At 35.7% G+C, this 18,842-nt stretch overlaps 1 protein-coding gene across 1 annotated transcript in view; it reads right to left on the bottom strand.

The window, feature by feature from the left end:
• The window catches only part of SYNE1 (spectrin repeat containing nuclear envelope protein 1), a 282,683-nt gene that overhangs the window by 110,715 nt on the left and 153,126 nt on the right, over window positions 1-18,842 (bottom strand). The window contains exons 70-84 of the mRNA XM_052694476.1: window positions 17,645-17,797; window positions 16,517-16,684; window positions 15,403-15,579; window positions 14,357-14,503; window positions 12,603-12,728; window positions 10,974-11,150; window positions 8,992-9,257; window positions 6,203-8,363; window positions 5,366-5,703; window positions 4,599-4,743; window positions 3,877-4,095; window positions 2,740-3,002; window positions 1,531-1,696; window positions 739-894; window positions 101-253 (exon numbers count right to left, since the gene is read on the bottom strand). Of these exons, the coding sequence (XP_052550436.1) occupies window positions 101-253; window positions 739-894; window positions 1,531-1,696; window positions 2,740-3,002; window positions 3,877-4,095; window positions 4,599-4,743; window positions 5,366-5,703; window positions 6,203-8,363; window positions 8,992-9,257; window positions 10,974-11,150; window positions 12,603-12,728; window positions 14,357-14,503; window positions 15,403-15,579; window positions 16,517-16,684; window positions 17,645-17,797 (4,815 nt within the window). The remainder of the gene's footprint in view (window positions 1-100; window positions 254-738; window positions 895-1,530; window positions 1,697-2,739; window positions 3,003-3,876; window positions 4,096-4,598; window positions 4,744-5,365; window positions 5,704-6,202; window positions 8,364-8,991; window positions 9,258-10,973; window positions 11,151-12,602; window positions 12,729-14,356; window positions 14,504-15,402; window positions 15,580-16,516; window positions 16,685-17,644; window positions 17,798-18,842) is intronic.

Genomic DNA, 18,842 nt, shown 5'->3' with positions numbered 1-18,842 from the left:
AACTACATTACATATAAGATCTTAATAGATAAAATATTGGTACAATTCTCAGTTCAGAAGAGTTTTTGATGTAATCAATGAAGGAAAGCTTAGTTCTTACCTTCTGTTCAAGTTTAGCTTGCACTATATCATCTGTTTTCCTTTTTAGTTTGGAAAGAATTGCATTTAATTCATTTGCTATCCCCTGAATTCGCTGTTCAAACTCTTGATTCAGTGTTTTGATATGCCCAGTTTCTTTTTCTTTGGCTTGAATCTGTCAAAAATCAGAAGTTCAGCAATAGAAAACTCTCTTCCTCAAAGGAAATTGACTTTCACTTTCAAATTAACATAATTTTGTTTTGTTAAAGTAAGTAGTTAATAGAACTAATTACACTTTGATCACCCTCAGATATAGCGTGTTGCAAAGTCAGGAAGTCTAAAGAAGGGCCCTACATCTGTAACAGCAGACAGACACTTTTCAGTGGTGATCTGTGCCAAGACAGGAGGCAATGGACACAAAACAGAACACAGTTCCCTTTGAATACCAGGAAGCACTTTTGCATTGTGCAGGTGACAGCACTAGTGAGCTGGTTACCCACTAAGATTTGAAGTCTCTGTCACAGCAGATCGTCAAAGGCCATCTGGACATGGTCCTGGACAGCCTGCTCTGGGTGTCTCTGCTTGAGCAATTGGGGTTGCAAAGATGACCATCTAAAAAAATGCACTGATTCTGTAACAATTTCATCTACTACATTTTACCTGATCTTGTACAGTTACAAGGGCCAGCCCAACTTCTGCTAAATGAAGAGAGAGTTCAGAAGGCAAAATTGTATAAAGTCCCAAGTACTTATTCTGCTGTTGTTCAGCCATTTTTTCAACAGCCTGGCGATGAGTAGTTGCTTCACAGAGGAGAGACTAATTATAGAAAAAGCAATATTGTCAGGAACAATAAGGAAAATAATTACGTCTGCATAAACTGTATAAGCAAAAGAAGATATTACTTGCAGCTTACAACAAAGCTAATTGCTTTCAACTTTTGTTATTATTTTCATTAGTTCATATAAATAATGAACTAATTATTGTATGTTGAGATTCCCTGGATTCTCACTTATGATGTTCAGGCCCAGTCCTCTGTTCCAGTATGTCATCTGTATATGGACAATAATCAAGTTTTCAGCACCTCCAGTAAATGGAGTTTATTTAGTTGCTTTTGTTTCTCCCAAGAGCTCTAATATGGAAAATAGATGCCATGTTCTGCCCTTCATATTCTATAGTTCTTTCATATTTTAGATTAGGACATAAAGTAGAATGAACTATATGCCAGATAGGTAAAGTTGCATAAATACAAATATTTACATGTATCTTAAATATTTTGAAAGTAACATATTACAGCCCACTTCCATGATTTTTTTTTTTCTATGGCTTTATTAAAATTCAATTAATATCATGTAATTGTAATTGATGGTGGTTTGAAACTGATTAATACTCTCTACTAGATTATGAAGATGTATTAGAAACACTGTAATTTCGACATTGACAGATTTAATATACCTTCAGCTCCTGAAGTTGAGTATCCACTTCCACATCAGGGCTTAATAAATATTCTTTTGTTTCCTGGATCCAAGTCTTCACAACATTTATTTGTGCTTCAACCTCCTCACGCTCTTTCAGCTCCTGTTTCACAAGCTTTACACTATTTTTCACTTTCTGTTGCATACTTTAGAAACAGAAACAATGACCATTTGTGAAGAATTGAGGATGTTTAAATGTTTTGCTTTGTCAAAAGTGCTAAATAATGAAAAGAATGAATAATATCCCTAGACTTAAAATAATAAAAAAGCGCAGTGTAGCAAGCCTACTTGAGCAGCAGACACATCTCTCACATTTATTCCTCAGCTCAAGCCTTTTAATAAGCAGTTTTATGTATTTTGAAATCTATGTATATTTTTTTTTCTGAACAAATGCAAATGTTTATAGTATGAACACCTACATCTGAGCTCACCATCACAGGGTGCCTGTACTGTCAGTGGAGGAAACGGGTAATTTTAGGGCATAATTAAGAATGATTCATCACCATTCCAAAATAAACTTCTAAAATAGGCAAGAAATAAATGCTTCTTAGACTTGCCCATACTTCTCTACTAACTAGGCAGTAAGAATTAACTGCTTCAGATGTGGATACCTGTAATCTAAACCTCAAATCTCAGCTATAAAACTTCCTGGTTTACATGGTAAATGAACACTTTAGATTTATACAAATATTCATATAGTCACAGGGTATAATTTTAAAATGTGTTCTATTTGCTAAATCCCCCTGTAAAATTCAAAGGATGCCTACTTTTTGAACTGAACTGCTTTAAATAGGAGAAACAAAGCCATAAACAAATCTAAACTTAGGTCACAAAAAGTTGAAAGGTCACAGTTAAAGGTGAGGTGCAATGGAAGTGTTTAAAATCAGTTATAACTCCAATGTAGTTTATGGTATTCTTACATATGTTCCCATTATTAAAGCAATGCAGGAATTACATATTCTGCAATATATACTCACAGATGGTGGAAATAAAAAATAACAGTAAAGTTGTATTTCCAAATTAATTAAAATTCATTTAAATTTTAACTTCTCTTAAATATAGTAATATTTAATTATGGTAATAGAGATAATAAAAATAGTAAGTAATTCTTATTACTTAATGAATTTTAAGTTACTACTTCTCTAGTGAATCTTATTAAAAAAAAAAAAAAAAAAAAAAAAAACCTTACTTGTGGCATCGATCTTGCATTGCTTTGACTTCTTGCATGACTGGTATTTCTTCCTGAGAAAATGGCTTTATTTCCACATCCTGAAGCATATTAAGAGCATGTTGTTTGAGCAGACCCAAAGATGATAGCTGGTGCTCCACTTCCAGAAGGAAGCTGCTGTGGTAATCCAGGAGTTCCAGGAGCTCTGTTTTAGATGCTTTTTCTACTGAGCTTTCTGGTAAACGATCTTGTAGTTGATCAATCACTACAGTAGCTTTCTGAATCTACACAAAGAAACACAGTCTTACTACAACTGATACCAACTGGTTCTACACCTTCTGCTATATGTTTAGATGCCAAAGAACATTTGTGGTATAGGGCTGATGCAACAGCCCTAAATCTTTGACCTAATGCTGACAGCAATAGCTAGGTAGCCTAATTCTTTACACTAGGTCTTCTAAAGGTCTCCTTTGTTGTGATAAGTTGCTCCTCTTATTTTTTATTATTTATTATCTTTATTGCCATATGACCTAGATCTTTAGTCCACAACAGACCCCTGTTTGGCATGAGCCATACATTTAACAGGAAGATCCTCCTCATTCCCAGAGATCTTTTAATCTGAGCATAAAATAATGGACAACAACGGATAAAAAGATTCAAGTAAGGTTTTAGGAAAAAAGTGTGATTTGACCAGACCAGTGACAAGAAAAATATCAGTGCCCAAACTTAAAATTAGCAGCTTCATCCTCTTTGGGAAAACAAAGAAGGAAAAAAAAAAAAAAAAAAAGATTGACAATCATTTGAGGGAAGGGAAACAGAGGAAGAGACCCTGAAGAACCATCAGAAGTAAAAAGACCTGTATTTTACTTTATATGTACCCATATAAAAGAATGGTACAAGTGTTTGATTCTAAACAGTGCAAGGCAGTGATTCTAAATCTACATCTTCCATGGTGAGGTGTATTTTATTTGGTGAACTGGGGAAAATGACTGTGATTCCTCCTCTCAGCTTTCTCAATCATAAATTTCTCAGGAATAAAATTGTCTTCATTTCACAAGACTTTGCTATAATCTGTACTCAATATTTGTGAAGGCCAGTATAAGGAGCAAAATCCTATGTACAGTTAGAAACTGAGGAGTTACAAAGACCAGAAGTTACCTTATCATTAAATCCATTCCATTCCTGTACTGCATCCTCCAAAATTTTCTCTTGTTCTTGGGCTACATTCCGGAGCCGTGTCCAGCGCTGCCAAACCGTTGTCATTGATCTACTTACAGTTGCCTTGCTGGCATCATTGCTAACTTCTTCCAGCTGTGAAACCTTTTCTTCAAGAGTTGTGATCTTTTCATGGAAAGAATTTACTACAGACACAAGAGTCTGAAAAAGCAAAAATGGACATTAAGTTTTACTTTTATTAATAACACAATTTGTAACTTTTCAACACACTTTCAGGATGAGAAACTTCCATCCACTGTAGACAAAAACTATGTACTCTGCATCGAGTGACTTGGTTAAGTTCCACTTTATTTTGCATATACCAAATATTAGCTACAATAATTCCAAGGACTTGTTCCAGAATGCAAATCTGTGGATGGAGCTGAAATTTGGTGTAATCATATTTTCTATTCCTTGCTAATGCCTGAAAAGGATAGGAAACGTATTCAGAAACTTTTTTCATAACAAAACCGGTAACCTCTGCTATTAGAGTCTAAAATAAAAAAGAAACACACACAAAACAATTCTTTATATACTCTAACATTTAAGCGCTTAAGGAAAAGATCTAAAAATTCAATTTCAGGTTTTCATGGGTCAGGATCTCCAGAAAAAACATTTGTTTTTAACTGAAGGAAAATGATTTCATATAATTTTCAGCATCTTACCTTATGTGTTTGCAATTTCTCTTCTGCTTCATTAAAAGAAGCAGCTTTAGCTACTGAGAAATCAGATAATTTTTTCTCAGCCTCATTCATCACTTCAATGACCTTTTGTCGTGCTGTCTGATACTCCTGCCACTCAGAAGCACACCTTGAACAAATGCAGTACCAGAAAGAACAATTTAATGTAAAATAAAACCACTCTTTTCCAAGAAAAGGCAAGACTACTGAGATACATACGAAAGTATATGCTGTTGATTTCCAGCTTTGCCTCAGAGATAACCAAAAACTGTAAAACTGTACTCCTAGCTTTGCATTTAATAGCCTTTGATGCACTTTTCCTCTGTGACTTTGTCTAGGTTGTATTTTAAACCCTCCCAAACTTTTGGCACCCAGAACACATTGGAATAAGTATGCTGGTTAAAAATAGTATTTCTTTGTAGCTCAAAATGTCTACTTCAATTTCATTTGCATCTCCATGGCTCTTACGCCTTGTGAATTAATATGTAACCATTCTCTATTTAGCTTCTTCATGCTTTTCCAAGCTTTTTACAACTTTATCATAATTTCTTTATGATCACATCTCTTGTCAGTGTTAGAGGAGAAATCAGAATCCAAGAGTTCTGAATCCTAGTATCCACTTCAGTCACCAGTAACACACTTTACAAAACTCCCGTACAAACTAATCAAGTGCTGGAATATGTTTCTTTCATCATTAACATAATGAAAAAAAAAATCACAAAACAAAATGAAAGAAAAAAAGAAAACTATACCTTTGCAACAATTCTTGCTGACTGTTGGCTTCCTGCTTTGTCCCTCTGCCCTTTTCTTCCAATGAAGCTAGATTCTGCATGAGCTGCTCTCTTGCTGTGGCATGTATAAAAGGCTCCAGCTCAGGTACCAGGTCCTGTAACTCCTTCAAATTATTACTGAACTGACTTTCTGTGCTGAAAAATTCAATATGGTTCCGTAGGTTCCCCTCAGAGTTCTCAACATCAAGACCATTTCTCGTTAAATGCAGAAACTCCTGAGCATCCTCAAGCCAGTCATTTGTTATCTGAATCACTTGGTAATATCTTTGGCAAAGGCTATATAATTTATCCAAGGTAGCCTGAAATAAAAGTGAAAATTAAATACAGTAACAGATAAAAATTCACAATACCAACAAATATATCCTAGCTCTGCTTACACTTTCTAAGCCACTCTCACAAGGGCTGAGGACTCCTGTTAGCTCTCAGCATGTCCCTCCTCACCCTGGGGTTTCTTTGATTGCAGGCCTCCCTCACATGCTGCAGTTCTGCTCTGCTGCAGAAGGTGCTAGCACCAGGGCTGATTGCCATGGAGAGGTTTCCTTTCTTTTCCTTGTACTACATCTAATAGGTCTGGGAGAGAACAGATGGAAGTAGGCTTTGAGTGAGCCTGTACTTCTGTATGTAAGTATTTAGGCACATTGAGGAAATCTTACTGCTCTTTCACTCAACATTGGTAGCAAATCACAATCTAAATTGTTTAGAAAAACTAACAAGATTTCATGTAGATTACAAACATCAAGCCTCAGAGCTATATTTTTCAGCTTCGTAAGAAACTAACGACACTGAGTATACACTAACCTGTCTTATGTGTATAGCTTCTTGAACTTCGCCATCTAGTTCTGTCAGCTCAGCAAAAGTGTTTTCCAGATCAGCAGGTATCAGCTCCTTTGCTTTCATATATCTCTCTTTCTCTTTATTGCTCAGTGCATTCATCACTCTCAGGCTTGATTGCACTTCTTCCTGATGTATCTGAACCTTTCGGATTTCTTCTTGGATGCTTTGCAGTTTTAGGTCCAAACTTAGTTTTCCATTGAGTTCTGTTTTCACCCATCTCAGCCAGTCGAGTGAGCGGCAGATTTCTGTCTGGAAGTCTATGCTTTGCACAAGTCTATTCTCACAGTCCATCACTATGTCACCAATGGCAGCGTGCAAATTCTTTAGTTTATCTTGCCAAGACAGCACTTGGTAATTTGTTGTTTCACGTGCAGATGGATCAAGCTGGGGAGAAAGGGTTTCTATATGCTCAGTTATTCGCTTCAGAAGACTCCCTGAATCTTGCAAGCTGCCCACCAGAGAATGGTATATTTTCAACTTTTCTTCTATTGGGAGCATTTCTTCATTTACCTTAATTTGTTCATTTTTCACTGCCTCTAGCTGTGCCTCAAGCTGTGAACACATTTTTTCATGCTCTTGACATGCTTCTATTGTGTCTTCTAACAAATTGATTTTCTGTTCTATTTGCCTCTTCAGCTTGTGATATAATGTGACAAGTTTTAACATCTCATCTGGCTGCCAAGGCTGGCCGGTGCTACGAAAGGCCTCCTTCTTCTGGTTTAGTTCATCCACTGCTGCACCAAGACTCATCACTTCACCTAGGAGGTCTTTGTAGGCCTGCTGGAGTGCCAGAGCTTCTTTGGCTAAAACAGCAGCTGGAGCTTTGTCCATACTAATAAACTGATCATCTAGCTCAGTCAAGGCTTTAGTTGTCAACTCAATCAAAGAGGTATATTCTTTCCTAGCATAAATTGCTTCCTGAACTTTATAAAATTTATCTTTTGCCAGAGCACTGACAGTGTTAAATTGCTGAGGGAGAATATTAAGTTTTTCATCTAGGTAAGAATGATCCACTTCATTAAGTGATGGTAGGATTTCTTGGCCATGTCTTTGTAGAGTAAGTAGGAGATTTTCATATTCGGGAGACTGCTCAAGAATCTGTTGATACTTGGACAACTGGGTGTACAGTTCAGAGTTACTATTCATTACATTAACTTCTGGGAATGTGACGATATCAGCTTGCTTTAGCCAATGGCAAGCCTTATCCAAATCTTCTTTGAAATATTTCCTGGAAACTATATTTTTCTCCAGTTCTAACAATCTCTGGGTACACTTTTGTAAAACAGTGTCGTATATATTCTGTAGTTCTTGCAGTTTACCTAACACTTCACTCTTTTCTTGTTCTGTGGCTTCTTTCATTAAATCTCTTCCTTGAGCCCATAGCCCGGTGACTTCATTTTGGTAGGCTTTCAGGCTAGCTTGGGCATTCTTACAAGTCCTGATCTGTTTGTTCACATCTTCTGGCAACAGACAGATATGCTCTGGAAATGTTACCTTCTTCTCGTGTTGATGAATTTGGTTGGTAGCCTGAAAGACTGCCATGAGAAACTGTGTTTTTTCAGACAGTGCTTTATTCAGGTGCTTTCTCCTCTGGCCAACCAGATCACTGAGACAATCTACATGATGCTGTGCATCAGAAAGTGCTTTCTGCAGCTCCTGTCTTTCATTGAGCCCTAAGCTGGTCATCACCCTCTCAGCATCTTTCAGCAGTGTCTTCAGTACAAGCTGTTTGGCTTCAAGCTCACTAGAAATGGTAAGATGATCCATGAGAAGACTCTGAGCCAAATCCGGAGGTGGGCTGTGTTTAAGAGCTTCTGAGATACTAGGTTGCTGCTCTTCTGCCCACTCCATTAGTTCCTGAAGTTTGGAATGCACCAAACTAAGCTCTTCTAAGGTTGAAACAGAAATCTGAATTTTTCTTTTCACAAGTTCCTCCAGCTGAGTCCAGCGTTGCTCAAAATGACCAAATTGCTCCTTTACTAATTCTTTGTCATCAAGATTCAGATGTTCCACCATCTTCTGTTTCTGATCTTTCAAATCTTCCAGAGCAAATCTCCTCTCTTGAAGCGTTAGTGCCAATTTTTGCAAAGCTTCAAGGTGCACATTTGTGCTTTCAGCATCAGATCTGTTATCAAAATGGACAAGACAGAAATTAATGATCAGATTCTATTTCAGGACAGGTTTAAAAGAGGCATGGATAAATTATGAGCACTCTACCAACTGAAATCAATATGATGCAAATACCTGCACATTTCAGATTTATTTGGAGATATCAGTTTCAACTATTGTTTAAAAAGTTTAACATTTTTTATTCTTCTCTTTCATTTGCAATATGGTCATCAGCACCTCAAGTAATAGCAGCGGTAGTAAACTCCTACAATTTTATGCACATCCTGTGTGTTTATTTTAAACATGAGTAAAAAACATCTGCAGTAATTTAGTAGAAGTAACTAAGCTTCAATGTAATAGTTAAATAAAGCACTGACAAGAAAGATAAATGAAACAATCAAACAAAATATAAATGCCTGATGTGCCAGAAAATACTATGCCCCCAAATGGGATCTTAAAAACAAAGATGGAAGATGTACCTCCTCAAACTCTTTATTTCAATACAAGTAATTATGCTATAATTAATAAGGGGGGCTGATTTTAATTAAGCATTAGAAAATGGAATTTTTTAGCAGATCCACTTAGAGACATATTGTAAACTGTTCTTTCAGTGTATATGTACTCATTGCTACCCCTTGTTTTACCTAGCCAAGTTGTCCCACTCTTTTGTGAGCTTTTCCAAGAAAACTTCAACTACATTCATACGATCATGGTAATCTACTGTCCTCTGTAGATCTTCCTCCCTCTGTATGAGCAAACTGTGTGCTTGAAGGCAGAGATCCAGCCACTGATTGCTCAACTGTCCGATTTCCTTGTGTTCAGGTGACTCCTGTCCTTGGGTTAGCTTGTTTATCTTCTCAGTCACTGAAGTAAGAGCTGACTGCTTAGACTGCAACTTCTGACTGAATTCCTGAAAAAGATCAAAACCAATATGGTGACGCTTACTGTAAATGACACAGTGAAGTTTAAATAAAAACATTGAAATAAATAAATCTAATTTAGTACTAATTATCTGTCCAGGCAAATGTTGCACCAATGTTAACTGGAAAAAGTGCCTTCTCCTTTTCCCCTTTCTCTCCATCTTCTCATGTAAGGACAGCAAACCAGCGCAAATACCAGTGATAAAAAGAAATCACAAAGAAGTTACACTTTCCTAGCCAGGCTCCTGGCACTCATTCCATCTACATTGTAACATACAGGATAATTGCAATCTCATGCAAATTAATTTTACCAGAAGCGTTTCTAGCTCATTTCTTTCTCTTTTTTATTAGAGACTAAAACTGGGTAAAGAGTCCATGAGTCAGTGCCCCCACATGCATAGTTTGTTTTGTTTCTCTTTCATTAATAGCTGTTATCGCTGTTCAAGTTAACATTTGAATTAATATTGAATTAATTATTTGAATTAATTAACTCCACTAGATAAAAGAGCTCATCTACATAAACATTTTTTTTAATGAACAGAGAACTCCACGTGAAAATATAGAATATACTGACAAATAAAATTAACCAGATATTCTTTGGCATTTCTACACTGTTGGGGGTAAAGACAATCTTTTCTCAAATTCCAATTCCAAAACCTGTAACTAAACAAACACACCCAGCTTCAGCACTTTGCTGGGGTGATAAATTTTCACTGAGGGATTGTGGACTTCTGGGGAAGAGATGTTCACCCTTACCTCTTTCTTTGTGACTCCCACAAATTGATCTAGATATCTTCCTACAATAGAGTAAATACCAGGGAAAAGCACAGAATGAATCATTTCTGACACTACAGCTGGTGCCTGTCATTCATAATAAAACCGACTACAATAGTGAAGAAGTACAGACTCCTGTCTCTACACTGACTCCTGCTAGTGTAGTAGGACATAGACAACACTGCACAGAGGTATTTTATGATTTTGTTCAAATGCTTTTTTAGGACAGGATTGGTTGTTTACTTTTCACCCAATTCCTGGCACATCAGAAAAGAACACAAGAAAAATCTAATCTAAAAATGCAAAATCCAAGCGTTTAATTACTTATTCAAAAATAATTTGTTTTCTTCTTTCTTCTTGTTACTTTAATGATGTCTGAGATGCGTGCAGAATAGCCATAAAAATCATCTGCTTTATAAATGAATGAGTGAGGATCTGAAGTCATATATCTCACAACTAACAGTAAATTAATATGGCTTTCTATCACGTCTCTTCTCCAGTGCTTTTCAGAGTCCAGCAAAATTGATGATATTCTAGATTGCTTTTGAAATGGATCTAGCTAAATTATAACTGGAATCAAAAAACTTAGTAAGCACAAGTTGCAGATTTTATCTTCAGATGCATTACAATCAGCAACTAGCCCATTAAAATTGAAGGTAAATCAAAAAAATCAAAACAGTAGTCTGCAAACTGTATGCTGTTTAAGAAAACAAAACAACACAACAACAACAAAAAAAATCAGAAACACTGTAGTATTATGTTTTGCTCTCTATATCCAACTGTAGCATCAATAAGGGAATTCTCTTTCTTCTTTCTTCTGTGCTCTTGCTTAGAACATACCACCAATTACATGCAATATGTTCATTGCAATTAAATAAACTACGAGGTGAACTTCTACCTTACATTCTGATCTTATCTTAAAACCTCCTTACCTTAATTTGGAGTACCATATTCTGGGCAACACTTAGTTCCAACTCTGCTCGTCTCCTTTTCAAGTTCTGTAGCTGTTGATCTGCATCCTGGAAATATATCCAGAGTTCAGCCTTCATTTGTTTTATCTCTTCCCAACCTTGAGCCAAATACTGTGAATGCATTATCTGTTGCTCAATCTAGCAGAAAAGGAAAAAAACAAAACAAAAAAAGAACAGTAGGATTGCTTTAATGCAGATATTTTTGGAGACCGGAGGATGAATAACAGTCTTTCTTCAAGCACAATACTCTACTCACAGCAAATTCCTTTACTAGATTCTGAGGAGGCTAATATTATCCACAAGGAGACTCAACCTTCAAAAGTCATAAAAATCAGTCCTATGCAAGGAAAGCTGTGAGAAAAATGACCCTTGAACAAAGCAAATATACTTATGTGTGTGTTTTCAGTATTCTAAGTTAAAGCTTAAAATGTGTAATTTACTAATTTGTTATAGTCAATTGCATGCCAAGACTACCAACAGACTGTGCTCTGTACGCCTTTACAATCAAAAAAAAAAAAAAAAACAACCAAAAAACTTAAACACTTTACTGCGTTTCATCCATTTACTTTGCTTATATGCCTTTTATAAAATGCCAATAAGAACAATGCCTATTAGTCTTGAGCCCATTAATCATCTTACACCAATAGTCACAAATCTTCTTTTACTGCAAACACACATAAGGAGTCTTGAAGATTTAGACATTCAACCAGTTTAATAAATATCAGTACTGCCACGCCTGTGATTTCTTAAATGTTTTCCACTGCAATATACATAAAAGAAGAATTGTATTCTTGTTTATTTTTTGCTATTCAATATTTAGACAGCCTTGTTGTCAATGGACTACTTGGATTGGAACAGTTTTCTTTTCTGGTATGGAATGCTGTTACTATATGTATTAGATTTTTACTCTGGATATAAGTCGTTTCAGATGATTTGTGTGTGTGTGTGCGTGTGCGTGTGTGTGTGTGTATGAAATAATTTTTCATACATTAAAAAGAGAAATCCTAAAGATGTAGTTTTCTAACATCATATGTTTATGATTTTGTTTTAAAACAAAGCATTAAGGTACTTTGAAATTTAAAACCGAGGAGCACTTCTGTAAATTCATAAGTTCTGGATAAAATACATAGGTCTGAACTGAACTATCATAAAAATTATTATAGCAAACGTATTAGTATATCCTAACAGAGAAAGCACCAGACTACTCCTGAACAAATAATAACATTAAAATATATATAACAATAAACTGAATTTTCTTTTGTGAAGCAATTTGGATGAGGTTTTCTTCAACATGTTATTAATGTGCCTTCAGGACAACACCTTGTAATGCTGCTTAAGTGTGTTTTGTTAATACTTTGTCCTTTTTCTTTATATTACTACCAGGATAGCATTGTCAATTTAATTAAAAAATAATAATAATTTAAAAAGAGAAAGAGAGTAATAAAGCCGTTTCTAAATGAAGTACTGGAGCTGAAAGTAAGAATGCCCTTCTTTAGACTATTACCCAATATGACCTTTTAAAAGAGGACAGATCAAAGCAGTTAAAGCTCTAAATAAGATTAAAAGCTGTTTCTTGTGATTATCTTGTACCATTTGTTTTGTTTGTTGAATATCTGTTGCTGTACTCTTCACTGTGGCATCTGACAGATCACACATGGAGCACAAAAGATCCAAATATGTATTTGCCTGCTCCTGCAGAGCCCGGAAATGTTTCACCTGAAGGAAGACAATCCCCAAATATACTCAGACTGTGGAATAAAGCATACTTTATTAAAATCATGTGTTTTAGTGTTTTTAATTTATCTCATTACTCCCAAGAAATGAAATGTAGACTTGCATATTTAACTAGAAAATGTAAAAAATGCAGAAAAGTGTAACTCTAAAAATCTTGATAATCATCATCCACCCAGCAAAGCATTCAGTGACATATACATTATTTAGCTTACATAACTATAAAATTTTGATTGATACATATAAAGTTTCAACAAGGTGAATTACATTCCCAAGATGAACGGGAAGCAGAACTTGATCTGATTTATAAATTGTCACGTTGCCTCTATCTATTAAATTCTCCAGCATCTTCCTCATGGAGGATCCAACCCAGTGGCACACCATGCTTTCTCCACATCCTCTGAATCTTTTCCAACCTCCCCAACTTCTATCACTCACAAGATTTGATAACATTATACTGTTGAGGATTCTTCCTCTTGACACTGTCCACAGAAAATCATCTCTCCATATGAAGAGTATCTTCATCCCACATGAAAATGGCAGTATCAGTGCCTGACAAGTTGGGCTACAGCAACTAGAGACCAGGGAGGAAGGTGTTTGACCACCTAACCCAGTAGTGGCTTCTTGCGGACAAGTTACATAACAGCAATGTGCTCTTGTAGCAACCCTGAATTACTGCACTAGCAATAAAGCAAGAGAGCAGGCTGATGGAAGGGACTACTCTACATTTACATTTATCAGGTTGTGCCTGGTGCGTTGGGTTCAGTTTCCCTCTTTCTTCACAGAAGAAACATTGGCAAACTGGTACAAGTTCAGCTAAGGGCTGGGGTATATGAGGCTGCAGCACATGGCATTTGGACAAGACTGACAGAAATTAATTTGTCCAGCTTAAAAAAAAAAAGAGAAGTTAGTTACTGTCTCCCAGTAACTTAAGGAGTAGGACAGGTGGGAATAGTATCAAAAAGACAGTAAAATTCTTCCTAAAGGTGAGCAGATAAAGGAGGAAAGGACAATTAAAATCTGCATTATTTCAAGTATCTCATGGTTTCAAGCCACACGGTGGAAGAGAAAACATCCAATTTCAGCACTTTTCATATTCAACCAGTTTAATTCGAAAACAACGTACAAGTCTGATTGTTGCTAAAAATAACCAAGAAATAAAGAAGCCTTTCTTAATGACTAATGCGAGCTGGAAGCAGTTTGATACTCCAACTGGAAACTTGTTTTGGTTGCCTGATAACAGACTCTATGTCCACGGAACTATGAAACCAGATCTCATATAGAAACATTAGTAGGCAAACAGAATGGAAAGCAGACAAGCTGAAGAGATAATATGTCTGCTAAACACAGCCACAGATTATCTGAGCCTGGTTATCTAATTAAAAGGCTATTTTCAAATAATGTATTTCTAAGCATTAAGGAGAGCTAACAAAAACTCTGTAATTCTTCACCTAAGGTTATTTTTCCCTCAAGATATTTCTTTTGGATATGCAAATAAACAATGAAGACAAAGAGATCTCTGAGGAGGCTAGAGATAATTTCTATTAATATAGAGCTCTTACCCGAAATCACCTCAATAAGGTTAACAGCATTTTCAACTGCTGAACTTTTACCTGTTTAACTGCATCTGCTAGGCTGAAAGGTGTCCAGGTACTTGGCTTTAGCTCTGACTGTACTGTAGACAGCCAAGTCTGGCACTGTTGTAGGGTATCTTGATGATTGACATGCTTCTGGAGTTCATGTTCCAAACTTTGGTACACCTAAAGTAAACATTTTGAAAGTTCATTACATTTTCAAACATCACTATTGGCTCCCTACCCACACCTTGCTAACTGCCAGAGAAAAAAAAATTAAAAAAAAGGAAAGAACAGTTAAGATTGTAAAAAATTTGGCTCTTGTATATAGAAATACCAGGAGATGAATGCTCATCACGAGCACCTTGCTAATTCGTGGATAAAATGGACAGCATTTAAGACATGGCTTCTGAAAAGAGAAAAGAGAGATGAAAATGAAGAGCATTTTCTCAAATTTGTTCTTCATTTTTGCCATTGATCTATTACAAGGTTTTATCTATCTCTACAATTCTTTCTATTAAGTGTTTTTTTTCCTCTTTTTTTTTTTCTTTTTTTTTTTTTCTTTTTATTTCTTTCTCTCTCTTTCTCTGTTTCTGTTATTTGAAACTATGCTAGTCTGATCTCCTAATTGGATTAACAGATTAACAAAATGACCTAACTAGCCCTTCTTAACTGAATATTCTGGTTTTACTAGGAGACAGTATTTCTTAGCACAAAATTAAGAACAGTTATTTATGTATCAGTGTAATTTTCTCCCTAGCTTTGAAATTAGGAATACCTCTATTTTTCTTGGCTGTGACTGCTCAGAAGCTACTGTAATCTGAATATAGTGACTTTGCAGAGATACTAAATTGGAACTTAAATTGGAACTTCTGGCTATTATGCAGGTAGTTATGTTGGCTCCAAGGCAACATTTAGATCACAAGGAATTCATCTATAGCACAATAATGATAAAAGGCTATATTAGTAATTTATAGGCTTGTTTTAAAACAGTTGAATTTTTACCTCTTAACAATCTGCAAGTAATTACAGAAATAATAACATTTGTTATTAAACTGTATTTAAAACAATTTTGAAAGATTTACCCTTTGGGCTGTGCTACATATGGCAGAATAGCTGTCCCTTGTTCCTTGAAGATGGCTTTGTATATTCTGCTTAAATTTCGCTTGAAGATGTTCTGTGCATTGACTGATCAAATAATCACCTTTACTCTTAAGTTTGTTCAAGCAGTCTTCAAATCCTGCAATTTCTTCCATGATAGCCTAAGAAATAGATAAAATACTTTTCAAGAGATATTTCAAACTTGAAATATGTTCTACATCACAGCTTTTTAATGAGCTTATTAAAAGTTAATTGTTCTTTTCTGAAACGCTCTTTCTCTTCAGCTTTGGAAAGAAGTTTTCAGTCAATGCATATTGCAATAGTCGAGCTATTTGAATTTCAACATAAAAAATATTGCCAACAGTCTGTATGTAGGTATTCTAAAGAAACATCAGTAACACTGTTGAGTATATAAGCATTAATATGCTTATGTCCCAAAACAGAGTATTCTGGTGATAATAAAACAAATGAAAATTTATTTTATTATCACCAGAGCTCTACCAACTTCTCGTGTTCTAGTACTGAGGACTAAATCTGATACTGAATCATGTCATATTCAAGAAACTCTTTCACAGTAGACCCTTTGATCCAATTTGGTGGACACAGACTTTTATTCAAAGAGATTATTAAAGGAATAATAAGCTAATTACTATGAGTCAAAAGGTTTCAACATATGCCATCGGAATCTCTGTTTCAAAATGCGTGTATGAAGAGAGGGAGAGGATTTAATAACAATAGCAATACTTTGAATAAAATCAGAGGATGAAATGCTATAATCTAATAGAAGGGGGAAAAAAAAAAAAAAAAAAAAAAAAAAAATGGGAAAAAATATTTCTTTACTTCCTTGAAAGTATCAGAGACAAAAAGGTCTTAGGAGTAAAATGACCCTAATCCATCTTTTGTGGTCTGTTCATTGGAACCTCTTAGAAAAAAATCTGAAACAGAATTAACATCAGTGTAAAAAAAGCTCTTGTATAGGTTCAATTTGATCCAACATACAGTGTTACAAAGTAAACATGTAAATCGCATTAATGACACTGTGAAGCAAAAAAGAAAAAATCTAATTTACCAGACAGTTTACCCAAGCAGCAAACTCACCTTGTGGTTGGCTAGTTGCTGAGTGATTATTTCAAGACTGTTACTCTCCATTAGGTCAGAGCTAACCAGCTTGCTAGACATATGTAATAACCACTTTTCTCCTTCTTGCAAATCACTATTGTAATCCTCATGCTCTTTTACTCTCACCTCTAAGGTTTCAACACATGCCTGCAAGTTCACAACAAGCAAATTTAAATGGTAAGTTAAGAAAAATAAAAAAAATAAAAATACCAAGATGTTGAAAATACCAAGACATCGAAAATATAGTAAGAGTGTTTTTTCCAAATTCGTATTCCTGTGACTGACTGATATGATTGGACAGTTAAAGAAGATATTGAAGAGATTAGCTGAGGGAAGAAAATCTGTGGTACTGAAGTAGCTTTTTATTCAGAGTAAAATAACATACTTCAAAAGCAGAGAGAGACAGTGAGGATCACATTCCTCTAAAAACAGGAACATTGTCAACTGGCTTTAATTTCAGTTCAACTGAGTTATTACAGACAGTTTGAGAAACTGCACATGGCCAACCAAATGCTACAGTAGAGTCCCTGCTGCTCATAGCATTTGTACATACAGACTGCCTGTGTCTGTAATATGCAAAGTGAGAATAAATACACTGAGCTAAAAATATGGTTTTAAGCATATTTTTCATTTTAAGAAGGATTTTTTATACACTTTCCTGCATTTAACTCAAGAAAATTATATCTAATAATCTGCTATTAGATGGACGGATTGGTAATTAAAGGGGCTTTGGTCAAGAGTAAGTATTAACATGTTTGCAGAGTGCATCTTTGCTAGGGCTACAGTGTTAGATCTTTCAAAACACTATATAAACAGGGACTCATGAATCAATGTTAAATTTATATTGTCCTTGCTGAATTAAATTGTATCTGTCTTGCAGTCCATTTTCTCTAGTGACTTCCATTTATTAACAAGAACTAGATTAAATGAAGTTTGTATGAGGTTTAGCAGAAACATGATTGAAACAAGTACTGAAATCTAAGTGGCTTTCTCTCCATGGTGTGGACAGAAATGTGAACTACTTATGAAATAAGTAGTTAATTTCCTAAAAAGGGGAGAAATTGAGCAATTTGAAAGAACCTTCATTTCTTTTCCCCGACTTTTTACCTTCGTTGCGTTGCAGAGTTCGTGGTAATTGCTTTGAAGGTCTTGAATGTTGCTCTTTAGAGTCACATCATTCACCAGATCAAAAAGTGCTTCTCCCTTTTCAATCACTGATTTTATTGAAGGCTCATGGGACAAAATGGTCTGCTGTATGGACTACGGTACAAGCAAGAATAGTAAAACGTGTTGAGCTCTGAAGATCTATTTCGTTCATTTATCTTTGATCTGAAGCACAGCATTCTCATGTTAAATATCATCCTTTCCAGGTAAGGTAAGCTTCGTCACAATTACTAGACCACATTTTTAAGCCTTGCCCTGGGACAATAGCTTTACAGGCACCTGAGAGCAATTTCTCCCATTGACAGTGCCTAGAAGCATGACTGACAACCTGGGGTTGCTAAAGGACAGTAAACTATTATGTGTGAAAGGGCGTTAGGGATAAAACTTGCTCAAATTCTGCAAACAGGTGGGCAATAAGATATTGCTACATCCCTGCTCATAGAGAAATAACAATACAGATGAGTGCATAAAACTGTACTCTTGGGCGTATCCAGTTTGAGTTCTTATTATGCCATTCTTCTATCCTTGGGTCAGACAGTATGGCCTATGGCAGCATCTATGAAATTACAGTGAGACACTAGCTCCACGAAAATGTAGCAAACAAGCACAGAGATGTACCATATGATTTTGAATATTTAAGCTTGGAGGATGGGGGAAAGGGCAGGAGAAGCTGCTTGAAGAGAAAGCCTTGATGCTGTGTAAATTATGCTCAGCAACAGCAAAAACATCAGTGTTGTTATCAACACTGTTTTAGCTATAAATATTAAGCACAGAGCTGTAAAGACTAGTGTGAGGAAAGTTAGTTCCATTGCAGTCAGACTCAGCACACATATAATGAAAAATCTGGAACCCTGCAGTATTTCACAAAAGCATTATTAAAAGAGCCAACACTTACTTTGTCAATTATTTTCTGGGGGTGGAGGGAAGATGCTTCATTAAAATGCAAAATAAAAACAGAGGAGGCCACAGAAGCTGACTGTCCTGGGAGTCAGTTGAACTGGGACCACCAGCTTTAACCAAAAAGCTCATAAAACTAATGCAGCCTGAAGGAGTATCTGCAAAGACGACCAATTAATTTTCATCCTTGCTTAAAAAGGCAGTTAACTCTGCTGACATTAATGGAATTCATCATATGGGTGAT

Source organism: Tympanuchus pallidicinctus, unplaced genomic scaffold, assembly GCF_026119805.1.
Source record: "Tympanuchus pallidicinctus isolate F22 unplaced genomic scaffold, pur_lepc_1.0 scaffold1, whole genome shotgun sequence".
NCBI lineage: Eukaryota > Metazoa > Chordata > Aves > Galliformes > Phasianidae > Tympanuchus > Tympanuchus pallidicinctus.
Note: the sequence above shows the minus strand (reverse complement) of the source record. Positions and strands in the feature narration are given on the sequence as shown.